This window comes from Podarcis melisellensis (genome assembly GCF_964234715.1).
Source record: "Podarcis melisellensis genome assembly, chromosome: 14".
NCBI lineage: Eukaryota > Metazoa > Chordata > Lepidosauria > Squamata > Lacertidae > Podarcis > Podarcis melisellensis.
The window spans coordinates 50,623,342-50,637,740 of record NC_138546.1 but is presented as its reverse complement, the minus strand read 5'-3'; the positions used below and the strand labels follow the sequence as shown (position 1 = coordinate 50,637,740).

The window sequence follows — 14,399 nt, the reverse complement described above, 5'->3', positions numbered from 1 at the left end:
CTGAGCAGGAACTAGTCATATGCTTTGGAGTGCATAAGGACTAAATACCTCTTTTTAGATGAAAGCTGAGATTCTTAAATGAATTGCTACCACCCAGTATCAGCTGCTTTTTCTTCTTTGTACACTCACAGAATGCAGCCATGTCTGTCAAATAATTTGCAAACCTAAAAATGTTACCTTGGCATGCCATGTATTTAATTCTTTTAACATGTTTTGTTGCAGTCAACTCTGTGTCAGACTTTCAGAATTCCACCCTGTCCAAGCCTGAGCCGCCTCCGCCTCAGAACAAGCCAGCTGCTTTCCGGTCTGCCAGCCGAGAAGACACCGTGCAGTCCACTTACTACCCTCAGAAAAGTTTCCCTGACAAAGGCCCAGTGAATGGGACAGAGCAGATCCCAAAGACGGTCACCCCTGCTTATAATCGCTTCACAACAAAACCTTACACAAGTGCTGCCCGGCCGTTTGAACGCAAGTTTGAAAGCCCAAAGTTTAACCATAACCTCCTGCCAGACGAGAATCTGCATAAGCTGGAGTTGCCATCCAAATCTCAAAATTCTCCCCAGCCAGTTTTAAAAGCACACAGCTCGGCTCAACCCCAGTCCGAGTTTGACAACACAATGGAGACGTTCTCTGTCCAGGCCGACAAACTCAAATATCAACCAAATAACATCAACGCTGTGCCTAAAGCCATTCCCGTCAGGTAAGTCATAGTATTCTCCATGGGACTGTGTTTGCTTTGCAAAAGGGTTTGCCTCAATGCCTCAACTTAAAACAGTGAAGCTTGGGTAAATTTGACAGCTGAGGGAATCGCTGCACTTTGCCAGTTGTAAATTAAGCTTTCCTAAAACTTCACAACCCTTGGGGAGGGAGTATAGCCCCTTTGTAGACCACACACATTGAGTCCTGTTTAATCCAGTTTACCTGTGAGATCTCCTTCCACAATATGTTTGGATGGCCCTCTGTCAGGGAAGCTTCAGCTGAGATTTCTGCATTGCAAGGGGCGGGACGAGATGACTCTTGGCGTCCCTTCCATCTCTACAGTTCTATTTGACTTGCAGAACTGTCACTGCTGCAGTTGCCACATAATACTTGTTCCACATTTCTAGAAGTCAATCTTGGAGTGTGGCAGCACCCACACTGCGGAACTCCCTGCCTGCTGACCTCAGGCGGGCGACTGCATTGTATTCTTTTTGGCGCCTGCTGAAACCATTTTTCTCTAGGCAAGCCTGCCCAGATACGTAGGATGCTGACATGTGTTTCAATCTCTTTTTAGCTTATGGTTGATTTCATTTTTTAATCTTTTAAGCAGCTGGGTTTTGATTATCTTATTGTTTCATTCTTTTTGAAAACTGCTTTGAGGTGTTCCCCCCCCTTACAATCAAGTGGTATATACATTTTATTAAACAAACATATAAATAAATAAGACACACCCACACCCAGCATCTGTATTTGAAATCTTTTCAAGCAGTAGACCTGCAAAAGATCCACTACTTGAGATCCTGGAGGAAGTAGCTAGATGACATACATACCATTTTTTGCAGTGCGGCATGATTTAATTTTATTTAAATAGGAAGAATCCTATGGCCATATGGGCCCTCCTGTTTATTCAAGGTGTGGATTGTCTGAAAGTACATTTAGGCAGACATAGGCTATTTATATTTTCTTGGATTACTAGTGATTGGCAAGCAAGGGAAACAAGGATGTTAACTCTTCCTTCTTTCATTTGGCAAGTTTCTATGAGAACTCCTTAGCCTACTTACATGGAAAATCATAGAATCATAGAGTTGGAAGAGACCACAAGGGCCATCGAGTAACTGATTATATGATGCATATTCAGTAACAAGATAATAGCAACGCACACACATACACATTAAGGTTGATTGCTTTGTTATATACAACTGCATATTACAGATATGAGAATTCTGGTATATTGTTGTTATTGAGTCCAACCCCCTGCCAAGCAGGAAACACCATCAGAGCACTCCTGACATATGGTTGTCAAGCCTCTGCTTAAAGACCTTCAAATTGCAATTCTTTTGTCTTCTCCAGCTGGATTTAATGTTACATATTATTTTAGTGCTTTTTTTGTTTTTACATGCAAATTCTGCCCTTCCCCCCCCCCCTCGTTATAGTTTACAAATTTACGGTAAATAATAAAAAAATCCCCAGTATTTTTAGTATATTGCATAGTATGATTCTAAACTCTTCTGCTTGTTCCTGTGCTTGCTCTAACCAGCTGATCAATAAAGTCATTTCCTCGTGGAGGAGGAGGAAAGGGTGGAGCTGGTTCATGCGTCCTAATAATGGCTGCTCTTAGAATGAGCTGGTTGGAAGAAGGGGAGATGGGCAGGCTGACAGGGCAGGCTCAAAAGAAGCACCATTGTTTCCTCTAGCCCTGAAGTTACAAATGCAATATCACCTCTCTCCTTCGTGACAGCAGAAATAATTCTCTATGTCTGATTTTAGTCCTTCTGCTTTGGAAGATGACGATGAAGAGGATGGACACACTGTAGTAGCCACAGCAAGAGGAGTTTTTAACAGCAATGGTGGCGTGCTCAGCTCCATAGAGACTGGTGTTAGCATTATTATACCACAAGGAGCCATTCCAGAGGGGATAGAGCAAGAGATCTATTTCAAGGTCTGCCGAGATAACAGTATCCTCCCTCCTTTAGACAAAGAGAAAGGTGAGCACCTTCATAATATTCACATTTTCTCCAGTGCCTTTTTCAGTTCCACGTTACCCATGCAAAAAAAGATTCTGCCAATCTGTTGTTTTTTTAAGAGGAGGAAGGGAAAATGGAAAGTAGTTCTTTCTGAGGATCCAGGAGGACAGCTGGAAACCCCATGGGAAGACACACACCCCTTCCGCTTTCTCTGGTGGTGGGAGTGAGGACTCAGAAAGGAACATTTTGAGTGGAGACAGGGCTTTGCCCTTTCCTTTTTTGCTAGTAGTGAAGATCCTCTCAGAAAACTCAGAAAATGTCAAACAACTTGACTTCCAACTTAGCAGGCAAAATAACTAACTTGGAAGATGATGGGCTCTCCTTCATTTGGGGTTTTTACACAGAGGTTTCCTGCGGATGCTTTAGCTGCCCTGCAGGGGGCTGGGCGAGGGACCCTTGGCGCTCCTTTACAACTCTATGATGCTAGCAGAAGAGTGAAGGGAAGGTCAAGGGAGGGGGAATCACAAGCGTCCAATTTTAAACAAATTGGTTCAAACTTCCTAAACTAACAGGCAGATCAGAGTGCGACCATTTTTCATTTTTCATACTTCTCTGACTTTGGTGATATAGGTATGGATTCACAAGTTCCAAAATGTGCATTTTAGGTAAAATGCACCTGACATATGTATGTTTTGGGTTGTATCCAATGTAGCACTGAATTAAAGTCACTTGGTCATATATTTGAGTTTCTGAATTCATCCTTGCAGCTGCACTTGAGGAGTGGGGAGCATGCAAGCTCAAGTCTCACATAAACTCATCCTTGTAATGTCCAAGCTATGTCCAAACCAACATACTGTGTGTGTTCAACGTGTTTGTCTATAATGTCAAGGCGGAATGTGACAGGGGAACTTGCCTCCTAGATATGTTGCTGTGTCACAACCCTGCAACTTATGCAGAGGTTACTTTCCAGGGATTATGCCTACAGCCCAAATTGTGTCTAGTCAAAATACATTGGGTTGAATGGCGGGTAGGATTGACAAAGTATTTTTTCCCAGCTGCCCGCCCCCTTTCTGCCCCCTTTGTTTGTCTGTTTGTTTGCCATGTGCATAAAGCTAGATGTGCACAAGTTCAGTGCATGCAAGTTGTGGGGTTACTGCATGACTTAGAAGTGTGCAAGTGGGCACTCTGCCTGGAGTTTCCGTCATCACCTCTTTGAGCTTACTTCAACAAAGAATTCCCCTCGTAGAATGGTTGCCATCCTTTGCAGTCTGCCGTTATGCTATATTCTCAAGCAGTCTTCCCTTAAAGCTTCAGGTGCTGTTGGGTGACTCACCAGCTCCACCTGTCATGGCCACTCAGGGAGGCCAGGAGGTGATCCCAAGAGTATCTGGAGGGCCACAGTTCACACCTCTGGTGCAGATAGCATTAAGTACAAGAAGTGTTATCTCTTGCAAAACTTGTCCTTTTTGTCTGTTTACCACAGGTGAAACGCTGCTCAGCCCTTTGGTCATGTGTGGGCCCCATGGACTAAAATTCCTGAAGCCTGTGGAGCTGCGCTTGCCACACTGTGCGTCTATGACCCCTGATGGTTGGTCTTTTGCTCTAAAATCCTCCGACTCCTCGTCGGGTATGCTGTCCTCCCTCTGTCCTTTTGGGGCTTTTGGGTGCTATCGTATAATTTAAAACTCGCCTGACTGAAGGTGACACTGTGTAATATAAAGATATTACTAAATCACTGTATTTGTGTCAGCTCTCCATTTCATTTTCATTACAAGTGTCTTTCTCACACTTAACTCATGATGCAAAATCATTGCAGAAAATCATGATTGATAAACCAGAATGGCAAGGTAGATAATATAATACTATACTATTGTCATTGGTCCATTCAGTAGTACAATTATCTACCTTGTTTCCTATCTCTCACACTCTTCCTGTCTTTCTATCTCTTCCTGTCCTCCTTTCTCTCTCTCTCAAGGACTAATACTGCTGCAAAACACTCTTAAGATGAGAAAGTCACACTTTCCTTTATTTTGGGGGTAAATTGCCTAAGGAATTCTGATTGGGCTTTGTAACCACATATTCACATCTTTTTTCCTTTATTGACCATAGAATGCTGTAGCAGTCCCAGTATACTGAACTTGAAGCATTAATATTTTGAATAAGCTTCCTAATGCAACAGCTGCTTATGTATAAATTTGACCTTTCCAAGGGACGGGAGCCTCTCTTTGCAGAAGAAGCCCATGCAAGCTCAGTTCCAACACATTTGGGCTCTCCACACAAATCTGTGCTCTCTTCTAAATTCTGAAATGTTATGGAGAGGTGGTCCTCTATCCCCCCCCACCCTATGGTTGAGACACATGGATATATCCCTGCACTGCCCCTTTTCCCATAGCTATGACAGCTGCCCCTTCACTGAAGGGCGGGGGAAGCATTGCTGGTTTTAAAGCCTAGTGACAAAGATAAAATTTTGTGAAGTGGCTGCAAAGTCACAGCCTTGAGTGAAAAATGTGTGTCTTCTGCATATTAGACAAAAAAATGTCTTAAGGGGGGGGGGCGTTCTCAGCCACATAACAAATAACCTCTTTGACACCCTTAAATGTATACATATCTGTATATGGTATATAAAAGCAATGTACTTATGTGTACAGTATTTAAAAATGTATTCATATTTGTCACTGATGTATCTATCCTTTTCAATGCCACTGTGTCAATGCGCCAAAAAAAAAGTTAGGGCATCAGATGCTTCTCTGATGGGGGGGAGGGGTCCAGTTACCTAGAGAAATCTTGGCCGGTTGACTATTGCTGGTGTGCTATGCATGTGTTGCATGCAGCTGTTTAACTGTGTAAGCCAAAGCAGAAAGTGCTAAAAATGGACAGTTTCAAGTAATAAGGATCCAAAGTTTTGCCATTTATAATCCATATAATTCCTTCAAACCGTGCTTTTCAGTCATTATTTTGTAACAGATGAACCTTATCATGAATTTACTTGAAATGAAAAGAAAGAGGGGAATATGTTGGTTCTTCCAAGTAACCTCTGCTATTGTGCTAAAGATCATCTTCCTTTCCAAGTTAGAGTCTTATTTGTGTGTGCTCATTCAGCAGGTGTGTGTGTGTGTGTTAAGGGGGTCACCTCTTTCTGTCTGTATCGGAGCTATACATCCCTTGCAGCTAACATAGTTAAATGTGGTGTTATATCAGTAATCTTGCTCCTTGAGACAAACTTCACAATTGGCCAACTCTGTCGTCTGATGTGTAAGCCATACTGTGTCTTAAATAAATACTTGTTTTCTCTCTTTTTCTAAAAACAAAACAAAAAAACTTAATTGGTGATGGGATCTCTTTCTCGCTCTTTCTTTCTCTTAAGCTTTTCCTAACATGTTATCCATTTTCTGTCCTTTGAAAAGAACATTTGATTATACATACTAACCTCTTCTGCAACACATTTTTTACAAAAAAAAAAATCAAACGTACTGGCACATTATGCTAAAATATGTTACCTTGTTTCATCTCATTTCATGGAGTAGAGGGGGCAGCTAACTCCCAGTTTAAATGGGCCAGAGCACAAAAAGTTAATTCCTGAGTACTTAGTACATTAAGCCTTTTTAGGTTGAGCCTTACTGTAACACTGCCACAAACTAGCCTCACATTTTTCCAAGTCGCCGGCACAAAATTTTGGCCTTTGCATTTTCAGACTATGGTTTCACTGTATGTAGTAAACAAATTATGTGAATATAGTTTATCACCTGTCAGGCTATACCAGCCTTCCCCAACCTGGTGCCCTCCAGGTGATCCAGTCTACAATTCCCATCAGCCCAAGCCAGCCAGCAGAGCTCTGCATCATCTGAAGGGCAGGTGGGAAGGTTGGACCATATTTCTCTATTACAACAAAGAAAAGGTCGTCTTTACTGACAGTTTTAAATCTAGCTTACACATAACAGTTTCTCCCAAAGATATTCCACTTGAAGTGTGTTGTTTATATTTAAAAGGACTGAATTTTTATTTTTGTATTAATGAAATGCCATTGTGGTAACTGGGACAACTCCACTGGCTGGCATAACTTAAAATGCAAACCAGGTCATTGAGTATGCCAACAAATTCTCAGCGAATCATACTTCTCTAGGCTCCACATCAGGTGTTGTCTCCCTTCCAGCACATTGGTCATTGTGTGCATCATGTTCGTTTCCATGGGTTACTCAACAGACTTATTTGTCTTCTGTAGGTCTGCATAACTTATATATGTGATCTGGAGTATTAATATCTAGCCTTGTTTAATACCAAAAGATCGCAAGAGCTTCACTGTGAGAGTGTGTCTTGATGCGCATATATTGATTAAAAAAGCAGTCTCCACCCACAAAATTTCACACAGCGATTGTATTGAACTACAGGTGATCAATAATACCTCCACATGGAATGATGTGGTAATTAAGGAAAAGTTGAATTAATTTTCTCGGGATTCTAGTTTATATAAGTGGAATGATAACTTCATGTACCCTGTTCCTCTTTGCCCAGAAGTAGATCCTGCTTTGTTCAGTGGGGTCTACTTTCATGTAAACACACACAAGGACTGCAGGCGTAGACTTGGAGTGTACAGTTCAACGTGGCCCATGGGCCACTGCACCATAAGATGCCTCCTTTACCGACCTCAGATTTGCAATAAACCTTACCTCCTCTGCCCCCCCCCCGGCAAGAGAAGTTCGCTTTTTAAATTAGTGCTGTACTTGCAACCCCTAAATGAGGTCACTTATGTTGAAGACTGCACAGGCAGCCTTAAAGGGACAGGAAGCCAGGAGGAGGAACCTGTGACCCTCCAGCTCCCATCCTCCCCAGCCAGCATGGCCCAGTGACCAGGGGTGATGGGAGTTGTGGCCTAAAGCCTATATGGAGGGAACTGTTTGGGGAAGGCTGAGCTATTGCACCATGGCAGAGCAGTTTGCCTATAGCTAGCCTGCTTCACAGTGGACTTGAGAGAGTTTCTCCCTGCCCACCATGACAGTTGTTGGAATTTTTTGTGTTTGCCCTATGATGAAATTTAAGGTGTAGCTAGGTTGTCCGAAAGCTTCCCCTGCAGGTGCTGAAGTCCAAAACCAGTGCTTTGGGTATGCTTCAAGAGTATGCACATGGTGGACTTGGTTCATGTAGCCTGGCTGCCCTTGAATCCTGTAGTTTGTGACATGGAAGTCTCAGGGTTTGATAGTCATCCAAAATCCTCCTTTCACCATTCTGTTTATGAATAAATCTTATTATTAGATTCTCAGCCTCTATGCATTAACAAAGCTCTTTCTGGCTACCAGGAGAGAAAAAAATCATACTATGTGGGTCTGCAGGGTGAGTTCAGAACAGGAACTTACATTAATGGCCATCTACCGTGGGCATAATTCCTTGGAGATGTTCAATTAAGAAAACCTTTAAAGCAGCTAAATTTAAAGTGTGGGTTCCTGTATAAAACGCGAGGCGATCTATACATCAAAACATATTCTGGTTAGCTTTAGAGGTATTGTTATCCAAGATGTTCCACCTTTTGATGATGGATACTAAACTACTACATTGTTTTCCTCCCACAGGTGACCCCAAAACCTGGCAGAACAAGTCTCTTCCTGGGGATCCAAACTATCTTGTTGGAGCAAATTGTGTTTCGGTTCTGATAGATCACTTCTAACCCTTACGTTAGCAGACCAAAACAAAAACACCTTGCCTAGAAACTGAACCAATCTTTTTTCAAGTATTAAGAGTTATTTTAGTGTTAAGCAATCTTTGCTTTGACTAACAATGGATAATGAGTACGTTCCTGAACCACGGTCAGGGTTTATGCTATTAAGCAGCAGGGCAGATCAGCCAGGGACCAAGGCAAGGTTCTTATGGGTTCCCTCTGGCTTTCCTTAACTGGACACTTCTAAGGCATCATAGCTTAAAACTCACTGAACTACCACTGAAGCAATGCAAATCATTATTATTTTCAGATGGCATTTAGTTAGCGTTCCACTACTGAATTAGGTCTTTTTTCTTTCTAAAGCTTTTTTTTCCTCTCTCTCTTTTTTATATAAACAAAACACTTTAATATGTGTGTTCAGAATATGCAAAGACTTTTTCTTTTTTAAAAAACAAGCAACTTTTTTGATGCATTTTGCCCACAAAGTGGAAATTAAAAAATTGGCCAGCACAATATAGAAAATCCCCCCTCTGTTGAGAAGGGAGAGTTACATGCACGTCTACTTTGATTGTACATGAAACACACTTTTTTTCCCTTTTGTTATGGGGAAAGAGCGCATGTGGTATGACTATGGTTCATTTGCCTCTGTGGATCTGTAAATTAACCACATCTACAACAGACACGTTAACCAGCAGCCTTACCCTCATGTTTTTACTAGTCTTAGCTGTCATCGTAGTTCTCCGTACTACTAAGTTTGTATGGCTTCTGTGCTTACTTAGATTAATACATATTGAGAGGGGTTGAAAAATTAATTCATTTTGTGAACTTGCTGGTTTAGAGAAAGAGAGAGAGGGAGAGAACTAGGCACACTTGTTTTTGTGTGGATCAACCAGAGGGGAAACCTGAAGAACATGATGGTATGTTTTCTGCTATGCATTTTGAAAATTTATAGATGTTATAGATTGCTTGTATATAACTCGTGCAGACCACTTTTGTTCTTGGTTTGTAAATTAACTTTTATAAGCTTTACCTTTTTTATATATATAAATATATATAAAAATACAAAACAAACGTTTCTTAATATCTTTGTATTCTCATACCTTTTGAGCCTTGAACTTTGACATCTTGCAGCAATAAAGCAGCATTTCTACAGTACGTGAAAACAAGGACTTTTTAAAAAAAGAAAATGCACAAAGTTCTTACCTTTTTAAGTGCTGCATTTAAAGACTAACTCAGAAGTCTATAGTTTGATTACATTCTTGGAGAATAAAAGTATCCCTACTGTAATTTGTGATAAGGATGCTGTACTATGTGCCCTGAAATGTATTTTTTTACTAATAGACAATTTATTATGGCACATCAGCACTATCTCTGTTTAGATAATATTCCACTGCATTCTGTTAATCAGTTATTTAGCTATTCAGGTGTGGCTGATTTTTTCTTTCTTTGCCGTTATTAAAAATTACACATTTCTAAGTATACAGAATAAAAACTGTTTTTAAAATAATAGAATTCTAGAATCTTCTTGTTTCTGTCTGAAATGCCTGCATGTGCACACCTGAAGATTTGGAGGTCCCGATTCACTAAACTTTTACCTTGCATCATGAACACAGTTTTATTCAGTTCAAGACATATTAGAGTACAAGGCTTCATGCACAGTTGGAATGAACCTGACTGAGCTGTTAAGGCTCTCCTAAAAAATAGTGTTTTGTTGTTGTTGTTGTTTTAAAAAAAGATGTATCTAGCAATGAGACTTCTTATATTTATCACATTAAAAATCCCCTTAGTCCAAGCTTGTTTGCACACTGTCATGTCTATCTAAAATTACAAATTTTATTCTTCTACTGAGAAGTGAAAAGTGTTTTTTTTAAAGGGAAGAAACAGAAGCAATTAGGTAAGTGAAACATGTTTTCCAAGTAAGAGATAACTTGCTCTACCCAATAGGTAGTCCTTTTGCAGTTTCCCTCCCTGCTCTATCCAGACATTGCACTATATCATCTATCTATATCATTTGTTTGTTTGTTTGTTTGTTTGTTTGTTTGTTTGTTTAAAGTGGAAATATCACAAGGAGAAGCTGGTCCTTGTGCATGTGTTTCTGATTTGTCAGCTGTGGGCAAATATATACAGAACTCTGATATAAGAGGATGACAGGAAACTCCAAAGGTAATGCCGGTTGCCATGCCTAGAGAAGCACTTACTTTTCTGGGAGTTCACAACATTTACCAGTCAATTACTTTTGTCGGGATTCTGCATCCTAAGCAGTACTTGGTGTGCGCACACACTGGTTTCCTTTGCAGCAGCCAGCTGCCTTTCCTTTTTAATGTGGTGTTGCAGTACAGGTTAGTATTCGTCCCCTTTCTGGGGCAAGCCAAGTTTATATGATCAGTAGAATCAAGTGGTGCAACTCTGGCTAGACATACCTTCAGAACGTTGGAGCTTATTTCATATTTGACTGCTGCCATTTGTAATGAAACTTCTTCATGACATTGCACTTTTTTTCTATGAGGGGGAAGTTTTTCTATGAAAGCAAGTCCAAACATGCAGTCCTTAATGCGAAGTCTAATGAAAGAACTGCATGATCTGATTCTGCTGATCATGTAGTTTGGCTTTGGGGTATTTGACAAAATGATAGAACGTAAGTGCCATATCTAAGTGATATAACTTACGGGGGCAAGAGTTCATGGATCATACCAGGGATTTTGTCTTGTTGGGCTGTTGGAGTGACTGGTCCATTTCAGGGTTCAGAATAGGCCCACCAACAGCTATGTCAGAACTCTTGAGCAGGACTATGAGTTATTTCTGCACTGGACTGCTCTGCCATAATAGGGCAAATACCAACTTCTACCCAGCATGTAAAAGTGCAAAGGATAGCAGACACAATGCTGTCTCCCTTGGGATTGCACTGGTGTTTAGTAAATGGATGCAAGAACAAGGCAGTTCATTCTTCAAGAAGGTGAAGTCGTGTAAATGTGAAATACATTTTAAGTGCCATACTTTCAGCAGCCCACTACCAAAATATGTAACTGAGGGACAGAGCTTACCAAACATTAAAAGAAGAAAGATACTTTGGCTGCAGATTCATCACTGATTAAAACATTTACTAATAAATCTACAAAGGAGAAGCCTGTACCTAGTGCCTTTAGAACATGTGGCTGATATAAAGACTTATACGCACAATCAGACTGTGGTAAACCTACCCTCAGGGGTGTAAAGCTGAAAAAATGACTTCATTCATTGCTGTCCATGAAAAGTTGGTTTTTGTATTGCTGTGGTTATTGGGACTCCAGGTACCATCTGATTGTGTAAAGGAAAATGAATAAAAAGTGAATATATGTGTATATCGTAGTCAATGACAGATGATCACCATGAGAAGTCAGTGTTCCAAAAGAAGCGAACCCTCGTTGCCATTTGACTAGTCTTTTTTCGGGTGCCACCTTTTGCTCCAAAGCATTTTGAAAACAGCTAAAAATTGGTATTGCATTGCAATGTAAGCATAATGGATTTTCAAGATGTTGTAAATCAGGATTTGGTTTGAACACTGCGATGGAGCAGCAACGGAGGAAACCCCACCAAGAGCTGCACCGAGGCCAACAGGGGAAAGGGTCTCCTCTGCTGAGAATTTTGATGGACAGGAACGCGATGCTAAAAGTGCCCATGTAGGTTGTAACTGCAGAAGGGCAGCTACTGGAAGCATGGAGATGTGTGATGTCAGACTTTCCCTTAGTCAATAGGAAAGGGGTTCAGGAAAATTCACCACAAGGTAAGCATACGTTCTCTCATGAAAACATGAAATGAGACTTCTAATGTTGAAAACTCGAGCCTGGAAAATACAGTGGTACCTCGGGTTAAGTACTTAATTCATTCTGGAGGTCCGTTCTTAACCTGAAACTGTTCTTAACCTGAAGCACCACTTTAGCTAATGGGGCCTCCTGCTGCTGCTGCGCCGCCGGAGCATGATTTCTGTTCTCATCCTGAAGCAAAGTTCTTAACCCGAGGTACTATTTTTGGGTTAGCAGAATCTGTAACCTGAAGCGTATGTAATCAGAGGTACCACTGTACTGTGACATCAAGAGATCCTAGTGACACTATATCTCAGGGTGCCAATATCACAGTGTATCGGATATCGTGATCTTTGCAACAGTGATCCTCAGAACAGCAGCGACCTCTGTGTGTGTGTCTTGACTACATAGACGTCTGTCTTTTCAGGGACTGGGTGTGAGAGGAGGCTTTGAGGACATGGCAACATTTCTTACCAATATTTTCTGCTGTAAGGCAGTCAAAATTGACTTGCTGTATTTTTAAAAAAATGAAAACATACCATGAAACTTCTATGAAAAGCTGCTAAGTTACCCCACTTAACTTTTTTTAAAATAAATGAACAGCTAGTTTGAGATGTTTGGTGGATCAGGAATGTGTTGTAGGTTTGCAGAGTCTCCCAAACAGCACACTTGTGTTCCAGTTTCCTTCCTCCATTTCTGGGTTCCCCTAACCAGAATTTGTCATTCATTTTCAAATTAGGCAATCTATTCTTGGAGCTAACCTTCACACTGTGAGTTTGAAGAACTTTGCAGACCATGATTTTGGCAATTAACTATAGTTATTTGGGCATGCCAGCAAAGGTAAGGTTAAGGAAAAACTCAGAATGTACATAAGTCTTTAGGGTGTTCATGATCCTGGAAACCATGGTGTTAATTAAACCAAAGTGAGAGGATTTGATTTAAATAACATTGCTGTCTGACTACCAAATAGTTTGGACTTTTCCACTTTGCCCAAATTTTCAACCATTTAGTGGTGATTAGACAAAGCCTGGTTTGTTCAGACATTTATTGTGATAGTTGAAATCTTCACATAAGGAGCAATGGTGTGTCTGAAAAGTGAGTGCATTCTGGATCCGCAGGATATCAGTAGGATTGATCCTACATTTTAATAAACCACCTGGTTGTGTCCTAAAGAAACGTGTAGCAGTATACATCTTAAAAGAAAATTTACTCCTTCCCAAAGATTGAACATTATGATGTAACAGACCTAGAAGATGGGTGTTTACAGTGCATCTACCGCACAGCATTATGGGATAAGAGCTGCACCACAAAAATTGTGCAGGCTGCTGAAATCTTGTGTGTATGGTGCTATATATTTTTTCTTTTCCAGAAATACCTTTTTAACAAGGGTGGAAAAAACAAGCTAGTTTGTTTGCATTCCTAAGCAGTTAAGACTAGCAAAGAGCTAAAAGAGAGTTTGGTGAGTGGACAAGGTTTCCCATTCGTCCCTTTGAAGATGGATATCAGCAGTGGTTAAAAGGCAACTTGTACATGGAAATGGATGTGTATTAATTCACACGATAAACTTAATTTTTGCATTTATTTTAAATATTTGAAATATATTTACCTGAGAATTTCTGCATTACTTCTCTAAGCAAATTAAGGCCCTCCCTTGCACAAATATAACAAATATATACAATGAAACCATCAATGCAAACTATTAGAATAATAAAAAGTACAGAAATGTGATGATGGAAGATCCATCTACCTTCTTTTTCCCAGTCTGGGACGGTTAATAACAAAATCAGATTATGAAGGGTAAATGACTGCTTCTCAGTGGCAGATGTCATGAAATGTATCTCATTCAGAGGATAGAAGTCTTTTTCTGGCAGAGGGCCACGTTCTATCATGGTTGACCTGCTGGGGGCCACACTGCATTCTCCGTCCAGGCAAGCTGGAGGTGGTGTCACAGTCAAGGACATGTTCCAGGCAGGCAAACTCCCTAGAGGGAGAGCACAAAGCAGGGCCAGAGAGCTGGTAGAGAGTCCTGGAGGCTCAGGCATTGGAGAAAACTGGATATTTGGCTGATCTTGGCAAAAACCCTGAAGCAAGAGGAATGATCTGACTCTAAATGATCTGCCGGGGCTTTACCAGGTGGTGTTGACAATGTCAAGCCAGCCTGGGCTGTTATCCAATGCTGCAGGTCTTGACAGGAAAAATTCCAGGGCCAGATCTTCAGTTCACAGTTCTCCCAGATGTTCCTGCTGGTCTGGGAATGTGGCATCAACAGCTCTCAACAGAAGACATTGAGGTGACCGTGAACAATGGAGC

The 14,399-nt window shown here is 40.9% G+C and overlaps 1 protein-coding gene across 11 annotated transcripts in view; it reads left to right on the top strand.

Moving 5' to 3' along the window:
• The window catches only part of TJP1 (tight junction protein 1), a 360,820-nt gene extending 350,718 nt beyond the window's left edge, over positions 1-10,102 (top strand). For 7 of the 11 annotated variants that reach the window (XM_081887563.1, XM_081887558.1, XM_081887564.1 and 4 more), the window contains 4 exons: positions 223-700; positions 2,467-2,684; positions 4,147-4,290; positions 8,225-10,102. In XM_081887563.1, coding sequence (XP_081743689.1) covers positions 223-700; positions 2,467-2,684; positions 4,147-4,290; positions 8,225-8,319 — 935 coding nt within the window. In that variant the 3' untranslated portion in view covers positions 8,320-10,102. The remainder of the gene's footprint in view (positions 1-222; positions 701-2,466; positions 2,685-4,146; positions 4,291-8,224) is intronic. The other 4 variants (XM_081887560.1, XM_081887562.1, XM_081887559.1 and 1 more) reach the window with 2 other exon arrangements.
• The last annotated feature ends 4,297 nt before the right edge of the window (positions 10,103-14,399 follow it).